General features: G+C 47.2%; 1 protein-coding gene across 21 annotated transcripts in view; it reads left to right on the forward strand.

The window, feature by feature from the left end:
• The window catches only part of DOCK7 (dedicator of cytokinesis 7), a 117,323-nt gene that overhangs the window by 258 nt on the left and 98,280 nt on the right, over nt 1-18,785 (forward strand). For 14 of the 21 annotated variants that reach the window (XM_063342737.1, XM_063342738.1, XM_063342741.1 and 11 more), the window contains exon 2: nt 1,741-1,855. In XM_063342737.1, the coding sequence (XP_063198807.1) occupies nt 1,797-1,855 (59 nt within the window). In that variant the 5' untranslated portion in view covers nt 1,741-1,796. Of the gene's footprint in view, nt 1-1,740; nt 1,856-9,382; nt 9,528-18,785 lie in introns of those variants that run through there. The other 7 variants (XM_063342742.1, XM_063342744.1, XM_063342746.1 and 4 more) reach the window with 2 other exon arrangements.

Here is an 18,785-nt window from a genome sequence, read left to right on the forward strand (position 1 = left end):
CCAGAGGTGTGGTTCACATGCCAGAGGTGTTTTCCAGTTAAACGTGCTGCTTTTCTTCTTTTCTGAAAATTTCTGAAAATACACGAGAGTAACTGCATCTCCTCTTGCTCTTCTAGGCTAGACACGCTGAGGGGATAGGGTTTTTGGAGTTATTTCTAAAGTAGGTTCTTTGTTAATCTGTTTGTCTTAAGCTGCTTAAAAATAATCTTTAGCTGTATCAGGGGCCAAGGGTTTAAAAACAAAAGTGCAGGATTTAGGAAAGATGTGACTTGAATTTGTTGAATGTCTGAAACTGGTGTTACTGCCTGACATCCTATAAAAGTCCTCGGGACTCAACAGCACAAGTTCGGGTTCAGGAAGAAAGTTGGGTGGTTTTTTTCCATTTTGTGATTTTACTGCCTTCTGCTGGTCAGAGATGATCAGACTGAGTTTAATTTTTTATAATAGGCACATGATTGTAGCCCATGATCTAAAATAAGGCTTCAGTACAAGTACCAACAATAGATGTTTCATGTATTTCTTGTTGGGTTTTTTTATGTAATCTCATGGATATGTTTTATTTCATACAGTACAGTCGATGAGTAAAGAGGATGGTAGGTACGAATTTTTAAAGCAGACGACATCTTGTTTCAAAGGGCTAGCTCTTGGGTTGAAGGGGGATGTAGGAGATCACCTTTCTAACCTTTCCCCTGCCTTTCAGCTGACTGTTTGCCCTTGCTAACAGCACTTCATTTCCGTGTTCTTGTAAATTAGTGATCACGGTCCTCATCCTGAAGCAATCCTTCAAACTCTGAGCAGCAAGCATCTCTGTATAGCAGAGTTCTAGTAGCAACACTGCCATGATAAAATTTAAAAAATCCTGAAGAATGGTCACATGTAGTTACTGTTCCTTTTCAAAACTGGAAAGGAGAGGTAGTAACGCAGAAAGTGGCACGCACACCATGTATGTCTTTATATTGCAAGCAAAGATAAAGATTTAAAAATAAAAAACATTTGCTGTTTGTACTAAACTCATAAAAGACTGGCCCCACGGTAGTGGGTAATCTGTCAGTGCAGAAGGAAGCAGGCCTCCTGCCTTCAGAATTTTAAGACCTGTTTTAGAAAGAATAGTTCTTTAAAGTTTCATCTTTGCTTTTACTCTCGAAGACAAAGATGAATGTGCTTGTCTGTTTGTGTATGGTCTCGAATATTGAGAGCTGAGTAGCTAACGTGGTTTGGATTTGGCTAAATGTTGAACAAAGAATTATTAAGTTGATCAAATGAAATTACTTTTCCCTTGCCTGAAATTAGTTGCCTGCACCTTCCTGCTCTGAAATTTAATAACCGTGCCCCGATTTGATAGGCCACGCAATATGCCATCTGGATATACACTGTAAATCCCTCAGGCAATCAGGTTATGAGAATGAAGATATTTATTTTCTGGTTTTTGCATCAATCAGATCATGCAAAACAAAGCTTTGATAGCAAAATAATTACTCAGGCAACCATAAATAACTATCTGTAAAGACAGAGTTTTCTTCACGTTCACTAATTCCTATTTCTGTAGGGAAGATTCTGCAGAGGGAGTGGGAGAGAACATATTGCATTCAACAAACTTCTAACAAATGTCACAGAATTTACACTTTCAATATTTTAATAGCATAAAGGGCGTGCAAACCGTCTTTGAGCTCTGTTTGTGCTAAATTAATATAGTACTAGTAAGGGAATATTTAAAATCTGTGTTCCTTGCTTTTTCAATAGATAAACCAAGCAGTAACACCAAGTGGCAACACCAAGAAGACTAAAAATTAGAGAAGATGCCCTTGGAGATACCATCACAGTTACACCACATTTACGCACCAAATACTGCAGAAGGGTAAGATAACACCAAATTGCTGGGCAGTCGGGGGAATGAAGCTTTTACTCCTGTATCTGCCACTAGCCTAGTAGATTGCCTCTAGGAAGTCATCTAATCATTCATCAATAATCTGCAATATATTTGGAAAAGCCCATTAAACATTTCTCTGACAGTGTGTGCTTTCCAAAACACCCCTTTGTCTGTTGTCTAAACGGAGAAGACCTTGGGTGCAGGAGCTCCCTTCCTATAGGGAAGGGAATTTTTCCTCATTTATTTTTAGTTTCATTTCCTAGGGAAGTAAGCCGTCTGTGATCTGTTTCCCTCTGGAAAATTTTGAAACCACTGTGCAATTTAATCAGGTTTGCAGAGCCTCAGAGCTACTAAGTACTCCGGTTTTTGTGGAAATAGCTGCTCAGGTGAAAAGAGACCCTGCAAGAGGATAAAGGGGGATCACTGTAATCCAGGCTGTGTTAATTCTGCCACTCACGGAACTACTTGTTAAAATAGGTTGCAACAAGGTTGCTCCCACCCATTTAAGAACAGAAAACCTCAGATGTGCTTGTGGAAGGGTTGCTTGCACTTAGCGCCACTACTGGAAATAGAATGGTTAGATAAATGATACAGAGCTTTATAAAGATGAGAAGCATTATTGATTAAAAACTAAAAGCTATGACAACTATTTTGTCTCTGAAGCAAACCCATTACTGCAGAATGTCATGGGCTTCACAAAGAAGTCAGGATCTTCAAGTTTAATAGTCAATGCCTGCACACTGTAAAGCAACAAAGCAGCATGCGTGCTTGAGGGATCCTTTCAGGGAACAAAGGATTCTCCCAAGTTGCTTCTTGAGACGTTCCCACCTTCATGCACAGTCTCTGACTATGTTGGCTGATGAGGGTGGCCCCGGGGTCCTTCTCCAGACTAGACCCACCTAGCTACCCAGGTGTCAGCCTGTTCGCGTGTGTCTGGTGTGTCCGTCTGCCTGTGGAAGCAACTCTGGCAGCAATTTGTGCACCATCCTTTCAAGCAGTAATGCAGGATGAAAGGGACGGTGTGAGCAAACCCCCTTGCTAGATTGCTGGTTCCTTTTGGGTTGTTTGTTTCTGCTGATTTAGCCAGCATGCTTCTGCTCCTACCACTCACTGCACCCGAAACCAGATTTTCTTACTCTTATGCCAGGATTAGTTTGGGGAAGAGGAGGCGGCAGTAGGATACCTGTAGGAATCTGTGCCAAGGCTACCCTTAAATTAAGGCTACCCTTAATTTAAGATCTTAGTTAAAATATCTGGAAGAGAAAATAAAAAGCACATTAGTGGCATTTACAGAGTATTAAATTGGGAGAGATTGAAAGCTGTATGCAGGGTAGAAACATAAACTACCCAAAAATGATAAAGATGAGCACAAATTAGTGGAAGCTCAGTTCTGCAGAGATTTAAGTTCATGAACCCATCTGTTAAAATGAAGAAATCTGAAAGTAATAATGCCAGGAGACAAAGAATAAAGGCAAAAATGAAGCAGACATCAAATACTGCCATACGAGGAAGGCTGCAGAAAGGCTAGTGCAGCTGAGGATTCAAATTTCCATTTCTCCCTCAAAAGGAGCTTTTGCTGCTGTAGAAGTATGAGTGTGGCCACCATTCCTGCTGCAGTGCCTGCTGGTCTACCCAGCTGCTCCACCTAAAGTACTGCAGGTAAGTCCAGGAGAAAGGGACAGACACCACCGCTGCTTCCCCCACTGGAGCCTGGAACTGCCGTGCTTCTCCCAGGGAGAGGAAGCGTGATCCTCCTGGAGGTCAGGCTCACAGGCTGGGAGATGTTGCTCCAGGCAGAATGTTTGACACACAGCTGTTTTGTTTCATGCAGTATTTGACATGATTTGATTTGGTATCCAGAACTACAAGGTATCTCCCTTCCTTGCTGTGAGCATCCTTTGTGATATTCAGATGTCGGGGATGAAGAACACCATTCCCTATGAATCTGGTCTTTGGAATGCTGTACTCGAGGCACTTTGGCTCTGCTTCCAGTTCTGCTGTCATTGGCTTTTGCTATGCCGGGCTTGAGACATCTATAAAAGTAACATGGATGTGAGGGATGTAGTGAAGGCTGCAGGCACTCGGGGAGTCCTCTCTCTTTCTTTACTTCCCTAGTTTCTCATTCCCCCAACAGAATCTGTGTGCACTGGGCAAACGAGGAGCTCTCTCTTGCTCTGAGAACACCAGCATCTTCACTCTTGCCATACGCGTATTGAGAAGGTAATTATGCCTGTACAGTTTACATTACCCAAGTGTAGTTCCTTATCTTTAGAGAAATTATTTGCAAAGAAAGGCAGAGAAAATTTGGCCCTTAATGAATTTAATTCGTTTCATTTAGCTGCCAGTAGATGGCTCTCTGAATTTGCAGTCCTTTATTTACTACATTGTTTATTGAATTATGTTAGGACACATTTTCAGTGGAAAATGTTTTCAGTGTGTTTGTTTTGAGGAAGTTTATGTAAGAAGAACAAGGAAGCAATGGACTGAGTAAATAGACTGCTAACAAAGAAGACACAGGATTGGTTCACTTTTTGCAAAATTATTTTATGGCTACAATCCAGAAGCTTTTTTTAGGGCAGGGCCTAACCGTATAACTATCAGGGTCAACAAGTTACATCTGTGTTCGCACAGTGCATTTACTAAATTTGATTATGACTGAGTAAAATTCATTTTCCATAAAAAAGCATTTTAGTCATGTATTTTAAAGGATGCATGTGGCTTATGGACAGGTACTGAAGTGAATTGATTGAAACGCTTCTTCGTTCACACCCCTTCAGTGTGGGAGATGTTGTTTCATGGTTACATGTGTGTTAATAGAGCACTGTGTCTAGGCCATGAACCTAGGCCTTTAGATATCAGATATTTGAGCTTAGCCCAAATACAGCTCACAGTTGTAGACTCGCTTGTTCATTCCTTACCTTTTTGTTACATGATTTATCAGAGAAGACTAAAAGGTGACTTTCAACATGACAGTCCATGTTTTGATAAATTGCTGGGCTTTTCCCCCAGCCCCTCAAATCATCAAGGTAAACTAGAAGGGAAATGCAACAGCTGTGGTAGAGACCCATCACCTTTCACAGTGTCCCTCAACTCCCAAGGTAGTATGTGCTCAGTCTGTGTCCTGGTGGAGTACTAACGCACCCAGGACGAGTGAGGATCACCCCCCAGCTTCTCCGAGACCACCTACCTGGAGCAGCAGTTGATTATTGGTGATGATAATGCTGATAAAGTTCCAGATTTTAGTTGTAACCTCTATCCAAACATTAATTTAAATTAAGCCGGGCTGTATGGACGTATTAATTGCAGTATTAATCAGTCCCTCCACTGAAGTTAGTCTTGATTTGTCTCCACTCTTGTTCTGAGATACCAGTCACCCTTGAGGACAATAGATCTACACAAACAACTTTATGGAAAATAAGCAGCCTAACACTCCAACTATATCATCAATTCCATACAATTTTGCTCTAATTTAAAATAAAATAGTTCAGTTTTCTACTGCGGGTAAAATTTGCCAAACAATAGTTGGTTTTGAATCAGAGGAAGTTGCTATCTCCTAAAGAGATGCCTGGAGAAATTTTTTTTGCAGACTGAAATTCCACGTAACAGATCTCTGTGTGCAGTTGATCGCATTGTCCTCTTTGGAAAGCATGAGTTTGTTTCTTCAGACAAAACGTCTCCTTCCATTAATTCTCTTTTAAGATGAGAAAACAAGAGGCACAGAGGTTATGTGACTCACAGTGCCTGTCAGCAGCAGCACTCACCTTAGTACTCGGAATAATACAGCGACGACACGACATCAATCACACTGACTTACCAGCGATATGGAGGCAGGATTTGTTGATACCATGAATTTCAGTGTTTGGCGTTATGGGATTTATAATGGTAAAAGGCTGCATTTTTTTCCCCTCACATTTCTTCCCTTTTTTCCTTGACTTCTTTTGGTTAATGCTGCCTGGACTGCAAAATCTAGTCAATCTACAGAAGCTCTTGGTTCTCTTTACAAGGTCGCGTGTACATTTCTGTTACCCTCAGCGATCTCTTACTGAAGTCATTGGCACAGACTTTGTAGACTTTTGCTGGGCTGTTACTACCTGAGAAGTAGTGAGGAATGTTTATGTTATTTTTCTGAAATTCACTTGTTGACTTCTAAGTGAGTTGAGGGATTTTGTTCATATTTAGACCAACTATATGGAGAAAGCCTGTTTATCCGCAAAGCGATACCCTCCCATTGAGAGCACATAATATATACTGTATTTGATAGATAGCTGTTTTATATCCATTTTGTATCTTTGAATTGGAAATACATATATTTTTTCTTTTTGTACATAGATGTTCCATATTAGGTAGGGTAGAGTTAGGGGTTTTTTTCATCTCTGCTGATACTTCTGTACATTTATGTCCTTCAACAAGATAACTGACAAATCATTTGTAAAGAGGTGGGTTCCTGCATCCTGCTCCATTTTAGCTCTGTAGCCTTCTGCAGTGAGGATCTACAATCAGTGCAAAGGCCCCTCACTGGCAAGGAGAGGCTACTGCGGTAGGTTAAAGCTTGATTGCTCCCATTTATTGTCCTGCTCTTCCAGCAAGATTGTGGCCTCTCTGGCAAGGGTGGCAGAGCAGGATGTGTGTCCCCACCTCAGCTAGCAGTTCCAAATGCTGGTATCCATGCACAGACTTTCCTTCCTGGCGGTTTCAGATGTCAGAGCACATCTGTCAGGCGCGTCTCATCTGACTGCCCTTCCGTCGGTTGCCTCCAGCCCAGAGGTGGGTGGGCAGCTGGAATCGGGTCTGCCAGAGCTCATCTGGCCAAGCTCTAAGCTGCTGAAGTCAGTGAAGAGCAGGACACTGATGGATGAGCAAAGGTGGCATCAAAACTCAGCAATTAGCTGCCGCAAGCCCCTGTGCTATGGACTTTGGAGATGTAGGAAGCAGCTGTGTGCAGGGCGAGGCAGGTCGCGTGTGTGGGTGGGGGGTGGCTGCTTCAAGCTGAGCCATACCTGCTCATCAGACTGAGACCTAACGTCGCCCATGTCGTTACTGCATTTTGAAGTGTACCCTTGGTCTTTAAACAGCCCACACTAACAAACCAGTTGTAGAAGGCTTTTAAATAAGCTATGTGTAGCTTTTGGGGATTATACTGAGCTGACTTTACGTGTCCCACAAATTAATCAAGTTCTTCTGTTAGTTACAGTAACTGACAGGAGGAGAAAATGAAACCTAAAATCCAAGAGACCTCTTGATCGACCTTGCATACTCTGTGCTCAGTGGATCAGGCTTGTGGGGCTGGACTGCTCTTTGCACCTTCTGGCAGCGATAAGAATTTCCCTTTTCAGAACTGCAGGATTCCCAGTTTCAGTATAAAGGAGTTAGGCAATGCCGTTTTCCCTAAAGGCAAGACTAAATTAGGCCTCCTGTGTCTCAGATTGATGCCATTTTGGAAAGGAAATTCCATATGGGATGGGGGATGGGAAAGAGGAAACATTTCTGGTGGTCCCTCATGCGTAGCTCTGCTCTTGTAAGCACGTGCACTATATACGAGAATTTATTCAGATCATAGAATCGTTGAGTGGTTTGGGTTGGAAGAGACCTTTTGAAGATCATCCGGTCCAACATCTTTTACTAGACCAGGCTGCTCAAAGCCCCATCCAACCAGCATCTCCAGGGGTGGGGCATCCCCAGCTCATGAGGATGTGAGAAGGTAAATACCTCATTCACTTATCCTGCCCGCGCTGAGTGGTGGACTTACCCCGTGTGCAGCTCTACAGGCAGGCAGTAAATCAAGAGCAAAAGTCTTTGTCTTGGCAGGCATTTGTGGGATATTTTCTCCCCTCCCCTCGGAGATGAGCAACCCTTTCTTGTGGCATAAAATCGGTCTTTGCTTTGCGGCATCTCCATCTGCGTGCACGTGTGCGCCTGCATCTGTGTAGCACATTACAGTACATTTCTGTAGCAGGACACGATCTTACCCACATGGGATTTGCTTTATATAGGCACAGAGTCTGATTAACTCCAGTGGGATTATTCACATATGTATATATTTGCAGATTTCGGGGCCTGACATTCCCTGTGTAAACACATACAAACAGCAAAGCAGAATAATTTTATGCAGCTGGAAATCAGTGGCTTCTGCTAGTGGAAAAATGGGTGTACTCGGGTTGCAGTCGCAATGTGCTGGAAACATTCGCACAATGCAAACAGATGGAATCGGATGAATTAACCCTTGCTACTTCTGGACACTTCCTGGATTACTATTAATAGTTCTCTGGTTTAGATTAATGCACAGCATATGTCGTGTAACGTTGACTTTGAATTATCTGCTAGAATGTGTCCTAGGCTCAGTCTTTTTTTGAAGTCCCAAAATAGTGGGTTTTGTTTTTTATTTTTTAACTTCCCACCCTCTCCCTCCCCTTCCCATCAGGATGACCACCTCAAATACAACACGTTTATGGAGGGACTGGTAGTAACGACCTGTTTGGATGGAAAGATGGTTGTCGCACTATTCCAGCCATCTTCTAAAACACCATTAGGGAGGATTTCTGTTTGTGTAATCCCAAGCATAAATCCAGGCTGGTTGGAGAATGGATGGAGAGCTGCCCTGAGGAGAAGGACTTGGGGGTGTTGGTGGATGAGAAGCTCGACACGAGCCAACAATATGCGCTGGCAGCACAGAAACCCCCCGCAGCCTGGGCTGCATCCCCAGCAGCGTGGGCAGCAGGATGAGGGGGGGATTCTGCCCCTCTGCTCCGCTCTGTGAGACCCCCCTGCAGCGCTGCCTCCAGCCCTGGGGCACCAACAGCAGAAGGACACGGAGCTGTTGGAGCGGGGCCAGAGGAGGCCCCGGAGATGCTGGGAGAGCTGGAGCCCCTCTGCTGTGGGGACAGGCTGAGAGAGCTGGGGGGGTTCAGCCTGGAGAAGAGAAGGCTCCGGGGAGACCTTCCAGCCCCTGCCAGGCCCTAAAGGGGCTCCAGGAAAGCTGGGGAGGGACTCTGGAGCAGGGAGGGGAGCCATGGGACGAGGGGGAAGGGTTTTACACTGGAAGAGGGGAGACTGAGATGAGATGTGAGGCAGAAATTGTTTGCTGTGAGGGCGGTGAGCCCCTGGCCCAGGTTGCCCAGAGAAGCTGTGGCTGCCCCATCCCTGGAGGGGTTCAAGGCCAGGTTGGCCGGGGCTTGGAGCAACCTGGGCTGGTGGGAGGTGTCCCTGCCCAGGGCAGGGGGTGCCACTGGGTGGGCTTTAAGGTCCCTTCCAGCCCAAACCATTCTGTGATTCTGTGATTTTTACCCTCTCTGAAGGGAGAGTTGGTGCCCCGCAGGGCGTGACTGTCCGAGGGCCGGGTCCCGTCCGTGATGCGCGCCCCCCACACGCACCCCGCCCGGTGCCGCGCTGGGGTCCGCGGGACCCAGGGGCCGGCCCGGAGCTGCGGGGCCGCTCACGGCGCCCGCCCCGCCGTATGTCTGCGAGGAGCGGCCCCTGCCCGGCAAGGGGGAGGAGGCGGGCGAGCGCCGGGGGTGGGAGCTGGGCTGGCTGCGCCGCGCGGGTGCGCGCCTCCGCCGAGCATTACGGCGCCCATTCCCGGCTCCCCGGCGCTGAGGAGCGGCCGCGCGGAGCCCCGCAGCGCGGCCATGGCCGAGCGCCGCGCCTTCGCCCAGAAAATCAGCAGGTAGCGCGGCCGCGGGGCGAGGGGAGCGCCCGGTGCCGGGCGTGCGGAGGGGCGGGAGGCTCGCCCGGTCCCGGTGCCGAGGAGGGGCGGGCTGCCGGGCCCGGCCGGCGAGGGGAGGCGGGGGGCGAACGGGCCCGGCGCGGCCCGCGGGCGCCCGGCGGCCTTCGGGCTGCTGACAGGGCCGGGCCGCGGCGCCGGGCCTGCCGTGAGCAGCCCCCGGGCCGGCCGCCGGGCAGGGTCCGCCCAGGCCGGCGCCGCGGGGCTGCGGTTCCCCCCGGCCGCAACAAAGGGGTGGGGGGATGCGGGCGGGGGTGTGTGCGCCGCGTCCGCCCTGCGCCGTGCCGCGTCCCTGGGGAAAGCGGCGGGGGGGTGGTGGGAAGAGGGAAAAAAAAAAAAAAAAAAAAAGGGAGGAAAAGGGCTGTTTGGTTCGGCTCCCCGCGAACAAAGGCCGGCCGGGCGCTTTGTGCAGTCCCCGCTCGTCGCACAGTGGGCGGCTCCGCGCTCCCGGCCGCTCGGTGCGGGGCTGCCGGCCCCCGCTGCCCGCTGCCGGGCCCCCGGTTCGCCTTCCCTCCCTCGCACAGCCCCGTCCGGGCCCCGCACCCCGCATCGGGGAGCAGCAGACCGGGGAGCGGCAGACCTGCCCGCTCGCTGCCTGCGACATGGAGAGAATAGTTCCCTTCCTTTTGTGTGGGATAACCAGCCAGTTAATGTTAGCACAGCTCCTTGGACCTGCAAAACCATTTGAGACTTGCGGTGTGAAACGTCTTGTATTTTACAAAGTTTTGGGTTTTGTTTTGTTTTTGTTTTTTTGTTTGTTTTGTTTTTTGTTTTTTTTTTTTTTAAGAATATTTATAGGAAGTTCCCAGCTAATACCAGGTTTCTGCAGATATATATTCCAAGTTAGGCATACGGTTCCAGGTGGGAACCACAGTTTTTCTGTTTACAGGTTTGAGCAGACTGACTTTGGTGACCGTGGTACCTCTCCGAGCTGTAACTAGCATCAGGGTGAAGGTGGGAACCATGAATTTCTCTGGTGCTATTCAGGAGGCTGTGGACAGTAGTGAAAGGAGTATCATTTTCATGCCATTGAATGAGAAAGCTATAGATACAAATAGCTGCAATTACAGAAGCTGTGATGGAGAAGGGTCATGGACAAAGACACAGGAGGTCAAAGGAAAAGGCTAGGTTGGAGGCAGAGGAGTGGCATCAATCCCACCCCGCTCAGGATATGAAGACAGGCGTGAAAACATTGCTCCTCTCTTGTGGTTCTCTGCCAGCTGTGATGTGCACCCTCCAGGGGTTAATGTGACAGATCAAGGTCTTGGGAATGGGGAGAGCTGGATTTGCTGCCAGACCATTTTTCCTGGTTTTTGATTGTAGTCATAGAAGTTGTCACACGAGAGACAAGTACTAGAAGTGAGGGTGTAAGAGTTCTGCAGCCCTGGCATGAAGTTGAATAAAATGGCCCTGGGATGACCACCGTGGGTGCTCACCATGTTTCTGCCTGCGTAGCTCGGTGTGGTGAGTTCATCGGGCAGTGGCACAGATGTGCCACCTTTGTGTACCTTTTGATCTAATCCACTCCACGTGTTTTCAAGCCAAGCAAACGGCAGCAGTGCCTGTGTGCAGGCAGAGGTGGTCTTTTCGACAGGACAGGTTTGCTTGTGGAGTTTACTGTTGATGCAGGGCCCAGGTGGTCTACAATGAAGCCAGCTCCACCTGGAGCAAGGCTGTTGCATCTCCAACTCTTTCTTTTATGCTTATTTATAGGACTGCTGTACTTCTCTCTGGGATTTCCCATATTGTAGTGGTGTCTTCTGAGAAATCTCTAGTTCCTGGTTCATGGGCTGTGCATGTGAAAGCAAAAACTTGTAGGCAGAAGAGATGTTGTACCCAGAGGTGCCCAAACTGAGCTGTAGCCCATCTCATGCCGGCACAGAATGTGCTGCTGTGAATGTTACTTGTTCAGAGGATGAGAGATTCAAGCAAGCAGCATACGGAAGTCCCAAGAGCTGTGTTGGTGGCTGCTGGAAGCCCTCCCCAGTTCCATTGTTTAAAGAAGAATAGATCCATCACATTTTCACACTCTGCCCTCCGGTTTGGCTTACTCGTGGAGGTAGACGTAGCATTTGTCTTATTCACAGGAAATAGCCATGCTGCTCTTGGTTTGCCTTATAGTGTGTAATTCAAATGGGATGTAGTTCAGATCCACAAAGGTAAATCACTTTAAGACCTACCTACCAAACAGATGCAAGCTTCTAAGATGGTTTTTACAGTAGTGGCAGAAAAAGAAGCGTGAGATCGGCTGTTATGTTTCTCAGAAAGACCACAGATGTGGTCTTCACAGCCCTGATTTACTGCCTGTGCTTTCTTCAGCCACTGCGGTGCACCTCAAGGGTATATACAGAACACCGGTGCCACGCGGTATCTGTTTATTGCTTCTGGAATCTTTAAATATTGGAGATAGGAGCTATCAGTGACTGCTACAGCAGTTTCAAAATATCTTAAGACTGTCAGTTACGAGGTATCTTTCTGACTAGGTCACACTGCGTTTTTGCTGGAAGGCTTTAAACTAGAACAGATTTTCAGCCTGAACTTTGGCCATCACGTGTACTTACTAATTCTTCTTGACTCCATCAGAAGAAACTCCTGAGTTAAACTTACTATAGTGGGTTAATAAGACCTGAAGTCTTGCCTGAAAGTGTTAATTTTTAATTGGAAATATATTGGTAATAAATTTTTTATTAAACTGTATTGGAACATGTCCTTCTGCAGCATCATAATACTTCCGTAGCCGCGTGTATGCTGTTGTTTCCATCTCAGCGTAAGACCAGACGTACTTCTGTGTAGTACCCCTGTCCAGCTCATACGGTGTTTGTGGGGCTAGAGGAGAGTTACCAGGAGGCAGGATCCACGCTGGCAGAGATGAAGTTCACTCATTGAGATGTCTCAATAAAAACCAATCAGTCAATACGTTATTCCTGAGGAACCAGCTAAGCTGCCTGTTCGCTCTCAGCAGGGCTGGGTGTTCAGTACTGAGCAAGCCAAGCGCCATGTCTGGCCCCTCAGGGGTTGTCCCCGCTGCTGTCCCCACTGAGCACTCACCCCTTCCCCTGTGTGCGCTTCAGATTCCCAGTTGCCTTATCCCAGTACATTTTCTGGGTATGGGGCCGCTTGGCAGAGAGATGGGACGTGGAAGCCCCACCACCAAAAATGTCAGTTCTGAGTTCCTGAATGTCCCAGTAATCGAAGCGTGTTGTATCCTATCACTCCAGTCTTGCCAGGGGCAGGCAGAGGAAAAGGTGTGCAGGTTTTCTAGAGTTCAAATGCAGAAAAAGAAAAAAATCACCCTTTAAACATCACGCAACATACACAGTTCAGGCAAACTCATGTAGCCTTTCACGTGAGCCCTGTCTCAGTGCCTTGTCATTGCTCTTGGACCATCCCGAGTTCAGGTTATCTGGGGAATCCAGAACTGCTTCTTTGGTCAGACCGTCACTCTTTGGAAGGAGCTTCGCTCTTCCTTTACTGCTTCCACGGTTAAAGAGGATCCTTCTGACTTGGAATAACATACCTGCTCTACCCTCCGTTTTGCTTTGCGTTTTGGTCTCGCACAAAGCCCAGAGTGGGATTTGTACCACTGGTCTTTATTCTCTTGTGGAGAATTCTCAGTTTTCCTCTCCCCAGCTATCGATGGAGTCCGGAGAAAATTGTTTTCACCCTGGTGGGTTCAGCCCGTTGTGAGGTGCTTTCATGTGAATGGGAACCTCATGGTGCCATGAGGTGCTGCTGTCTGGGGCTGGGGGGGCGGGTCTTCTGGCTGAAAGGGGGTGACCCTGCTCTTAGACATTCAGTGATTTGGAATTTCCCCATCATCCAGAGCATTTATGTTGTGTATGGACAGATTTCTAGAGTAATCACAGCTGCTTGTCTTTATGGTTTTGAATCGAGGGGGAAACACTTCTGTTGACTCCATTGAGAGCTAGCATCTTATTTCTGCTGCAGCTCCCTTTACGCTGATGGGGTACTGTGAAAGGTGACTTGGGAAGACTAAATTTACATTTGCGTTCATTTAGATTGCCTTTTACATTGCCTGAACGATGTGTCAGGGAGACTGACAGCTGCCTTTGCCCTGCCTCAGGGTAAACAGGGATGGTGTGAAACCTGCACCCACTGAAACCAATAGCAAAGCTGTCACAGGCTTCCGTGAGCACTGAGTCAGGCCAGAAATGTAGTGGTCGCAGCAGGATATTCGTCACAGTTTATTCCCTTCCCACATCCAGATGCCATTTGCCTTGTCAAGACGATATCACAGATAATTGAAAGTATTTTTAACAGAAACTTCAGAGCAGCTTTTTCCTGTTCTCCAAAAGTCATGTTGTCTGCCCCGTTCAGCCATTGTGGATGTCTCCTGCGGGACTCGGCAGTGCTCTGGGAAGCCTAAGAAAATCTCTGACTGCTTAAAGCGAGCGAGAAGGCAGGGAGAAGAGTTCACCTCTAGGGCTCTGCTACAAAGCTGCTTCTTCATACAAGGCTTCCTCGTTTGGTTGGGTTTTTTTAACGCGAGATGTGACTTTGATCTCTCCTGAAGAATCCAGTCCTGTGGTGATTTTCACGGTAAAGTATCTTGGGAGCTCATTCCCTTTGCTGCAGCCTAGGGGTGACGCTTTCAGCCTTGATAATCAAATATTATCAGAAGAGCACCACAGGCAGTATTGTATGGCGTTTTTTGTTTTAATCAATGGTAAGGAAAAAGGGAATGTGTTGTTGCTCATCTTCTGTGTTAATTTAAGACTTACCCTGCAGCAGTCAGGGTCAGGCTGGGTATTTCCTCAGCTTCGGGTTGTAAATCAGTCCCATTTCACTGAAAGGGGAAGGAGTTCACTCTGAAAGAAGCAGGAGGAGGGCTGCATCCAGGGCACGGCTGAACTGGCAGGGTAACTCAGGGCCAGAGCTCTGCCTCCAGCAGGTTCCTCATCCACCGCGACGCGTACCTGGTGACTCACACCGTGCTTTGGGCCTGGATGGAGCCGTCTGTTCCGCAGGCAGGAGAGCCCAGGCGGAGCACGCAGGGACAGAGGGACAGGTCACCTCAACTGCAGCCACAAGACGGACACAACCGGCCAGTGCCATTCGGCTTTGGAAATTCAAACCCAAGCATAGTGAGTATAGGATAGATGCCTCCAGCCACGTGCAGAGTTGTACACAAGTGAGCTGGCTGAACAAAGACGGATGCTTTCACTTTAAAAAGTAAACTATGTAAATACAATTTTCTTTGCTGCAGAGAGCGAACAAGCAGCTTTGGTGTGGATTGGTGCAGATGCCTCACTGTACCAGGCTGTCTTTCTCAAGAGGCAAAGGCTTGCTGTATGTAGAGTCACTGCACGTGACACACAAGATGAACAGGCAGGAGTAACTGTTCTGCAATTAGCGGGATGGGGAGAAACAAACAATTTGCATTGCTCTTTCAAAATGGGGAGGGCTATGGAAAAGAGAGACTTCCTCAAATCACTGCAGCAGATGATCTAGATGTCTGTATCCTGACCCACCTTTTCTGTGAAAGGGAAGAGTTCTTAACCTTGCTTGGCATAACTGGACGGGTCTTGCTGAACCTTTTCTTGGGAAGGCAAAAAGAAGAGCTGATATTTCCAGTATGCTGCTTAAGCTAAACAAAACCACCAAAAAAACAAAAAGAATTTTGATTTTGACGGGGTAGGCCACATAGAAATGATTTTTGTGCGTAGTAAAGAAACATGGAAGTGCAAACAACTGGTTTCGTTTTGTTATTTGCAGCTCAGAGTACTTGGAGAATGACCAGTCTTGTTTTGCTTTAGAAGCCCGTTCCAAGGGGATTTTTTTCCTCTCATTTGTTTTTCTTTTTTTTTTTTTTTCTGTGTGAACCACATGCACACACAATAATTAACCAGTGAAGAAGGTCAGAAAGGAAGTGACTAGGGAAGATGTACTTTAAACATAGACATTCATGAGGCTGTGGGCTGTAATTAACTGGAATGTTTGTCTAAGGATCCCAGGTTACATGTTGAATATAAGATAGTTATTAAAGAGGCAGGTTTTTTATTTGTCCTTTTAATTATCAAGAGCTTTAATGGCTTTTCTGTTCTGCCAAATGGATTTTTTTTTTTTTTCCATTTGGAGACTATCTTGAGATTTATTTCTCTTTTCTGCTTGGGTTTGGTGTAATACACTTTTTAAACTAGCTTGGTTTAGGAAGCATAGATTCTAGTTAGAAATAGTGTTCAGGGTTATAAGATAACATGAACTTGCTAGTCGTGATTGAAATGGACAAACAGCTTCTGGAACCGGAGGAAGAGAAGGCAAGTGTATTATCAGTTTTAGGGAAACTGTGAACCTCTGGGATGAAGCAGTGAGAAAGCAGTCCTTACAGTACTCAGCTGTGGTGTTTTCTCAGTAGGGAAATACTTACTCAGTTCTACAAAGCCCTGATCAGGCCTTCTCAGGAGTGAGTGATCAGGATGAAACACAGTGTTAAAATCAAACACAGTGTTAAAAGGTGTGATTGCCACTGGAACAGAGAAGAGCCATCAGGGTGACCAGGGGAGCAGACAGCCTGTTGTAGGATCTCACCTTGCAGAAGAAAGCCCGGGAAGGGATCTGACTGATTTTTGTGAATACCTTGCAAGTAGGAAGGATGGGAGGAGGGCTGTTGAACCCAACTGATGGTGTTGGCGCAAAACCAAATGGGTATAGGTTACCTATAAATACACTTGATGATCAGATTACATGAGAAGATGGTTTCTAAATGTCAGAAGCGTGGTGCTTTCCAGTAGGGGAAATGGTGTTCAATACATCCATGAATGCAGCGATACAGACAGGTAGCCATCAAGAGCTGTGGATTAGACTGCAGGCTTGTAGGAAGTAGTAGTAAATCCTGCAGACTCCACTCAGGAATTTCAGGTTTAGACAGTAGCCAGGTACTTCAGGGGAGAGGTTTGATTGGAAATTGTGAAAGCTGGAGAGGTGGGACCACTAAGACCTGAAAGTAATGATGGTGTCTTGGTCAAACCTGTTGGAGGTTGCTCAGTTCTGACTTTCTGTGATCGTGCTTCAGGGGAATTTTTTATATCCAGTGAGGTTATTAATGGGGCAGCTGCCACCGATGTACAGCATGTGGTCAGAAGCTGTGCTGATCAGTGCCGCCCTTTTGTTTTACCATGTTTCTTCCCCTATTGTATCAAATGACCTTTTCAGCAAGGCTGATGTCGGGCAGCTAATAGCATCCATGCAAACTCATAGTGCCCCTAAGCAGCGCTGTAACTGCAGCCCAGCTTGCTTCTGCTTCAAGCTGGGGTAAGGCACAGTGGTAGCTGGAGTTAAGGGTGTATTGACAGGCTGTGCTCCAAATACAGCCCAGCTCCCAGCCGCTGCAGAGCTGCCCAGCTGACGCCAATGAGCAGAAGAAGAAAGGAGTGAGAACCCCTCTGGAATCTACCACAGAGCATGTCTCAGGTTCATAAGGAGCCACCGCACGCGGGAGGAGCAGCGCTGAGTAACGTGGCGAGGCATCGGCTGCGGTTTCACAGCTGAGCATGGTTTTCCTCCTCTGGCTATACTTTCCATCTGGAAACAATGTATGCCTCTTGAAAATGGGGAAAGATTTTTAGTTTTTCCTGTCTTCTGCTGCATGGTGAAATGTGGTTTCTGATTTTTCCTGCCAGCCATGCGGTGAAGGGCTCTCTTCTGCGTATGGTCAGGAATTATGCAAAACACGCACCGAGTAAGAGATTGGGTTTAAACCAGAGACTGTCTGCAACCCTGGGGCAAGCTTTTAAATCTTGTCAGCCACAGATGCGTGGTGTTTTCCATGCCAAGCAGCCATTTTAATACATTCCAAATTTTCCTATAAATGCTAGCAGCATGCGTGGTTTGTTCTCCTGTGTGTGTGTGTGTGTATGTCTGCGGGTGTATGCGTGCACGTGGTGGGAGCAGGGAAGGTGGTTGTTCCGAGGGCGATCAGACAGCCTGACTGTTGTCCGTCCCCAGCAGGAGCTTCTTGGTCTGCTTTCAGAAGCCACCCTCCAGAAGTGAAAACATAGTCCCCTGTGGATAAAGGCAAACATGAAGCAAATGACTTCTTGCAGCCAGAATACATAAAACTTTTTTTTTTTTTCTTCTGCTGTCCACTTTTTTAAAAGACAAAATAATGCTTCCTCTAGCTAATCTTACTCCCATCCTCTGGCCTGAGGAAACATCTGCTCTCCATGGTAGGCTTGGTTGTCCCAGCTAGTTCCCTTTTAGAGTTCCCTTCTCTTCCATTGACATCGGTTGCCTCCACCTGCCCCCATTCCTTCCCACCAGCATTCACTGCCACAGCAGTCCTGAAGCTCGGAGCCCACCCTGATGTCAAGGTTTAGCTCGGGGGAGGTTTAACCATCTTTACTTGACCGGGTTTTAGCAGCCTGTGCCCCACGCTGATAGCGCGTTCCCCTGGGTGAGATCAGGAGCGAGTCTGTTAGCTACGACGCTGTTCCCGCAAAGATCGCTGATATGGCAGAAAAAAAATCACCCTGTGACACAGTCCCGTGTCCTTGCAGGCTCTTCATCTATGTTATGCACTGCTTGTCGTCTCTTTGGAGCTGGGACTTTGTTCTGGGAGACGAAGCAGGCTGCAGTGCTGCGATGTGGTGAATGACAGTTGGGAGCAGGTTTGTGACTAATAAATTGGCCATTGAGTCCTGGAGAGGAGCACTCTTGTGTTGGTGAGGTCCTGTAGACCAGGGCTAGTCAGCAGCTTTTCAGCAAAATGTTTTTTCGTGGAAAGAATCTAGGCATTTGGTTTACTTTTGAAACAGAACCATTTCCGCCATACTCAAAAATTTGGCTATCCCAGCTCTGCTGCTGAGGTGAGCTGCAGCTTACTGCCAGGTCACGAGATGGAGCACTGCGGGTGGTTGTGTTAGCGCTTGACCCGTGGCTATTTGTTAAGACAGTTAAGCCAGAATTGGCATTTCCATCTCTGATGTGCTCTTCCTTTGCCGAGATGTTCCCTTGCCGGGTTTGCCAAACTGTTGTGTTTTCAGTCTTAGCAGTGACAACGTGGCTATTGGGGAAAACAGAAAACCCCAGAGGGGCGCAGCGTGGATTTTACCCTCCACGTGTGGAAGGGCTGATCTGTGCTTTTCCTTCCTGGTAAGAAATGTTTCCCAGTGGTGGGATTTCTCTCTGGCAGAGACCATAAGGCATTGTGCCCTGCTAGCCAGTACATCGCGTGTCCCCTCT

The sequence above is a fragment of the Chroicocephalus ridibundus genome, chromosome 8 (assembly GCF_963924245.1).
Source record: "Chroicocephalus ridibundus chromosome 8, bChrRid1.1, whole genome shotgun sequence".
In the NCBI taxonomy this organism is placed as follows: Eukaryota; Metazoa; Chordata; class Aves; order Charadriiformes; family Laridae; genus Chroicocephalus; species Chroicocephalus ridibundus.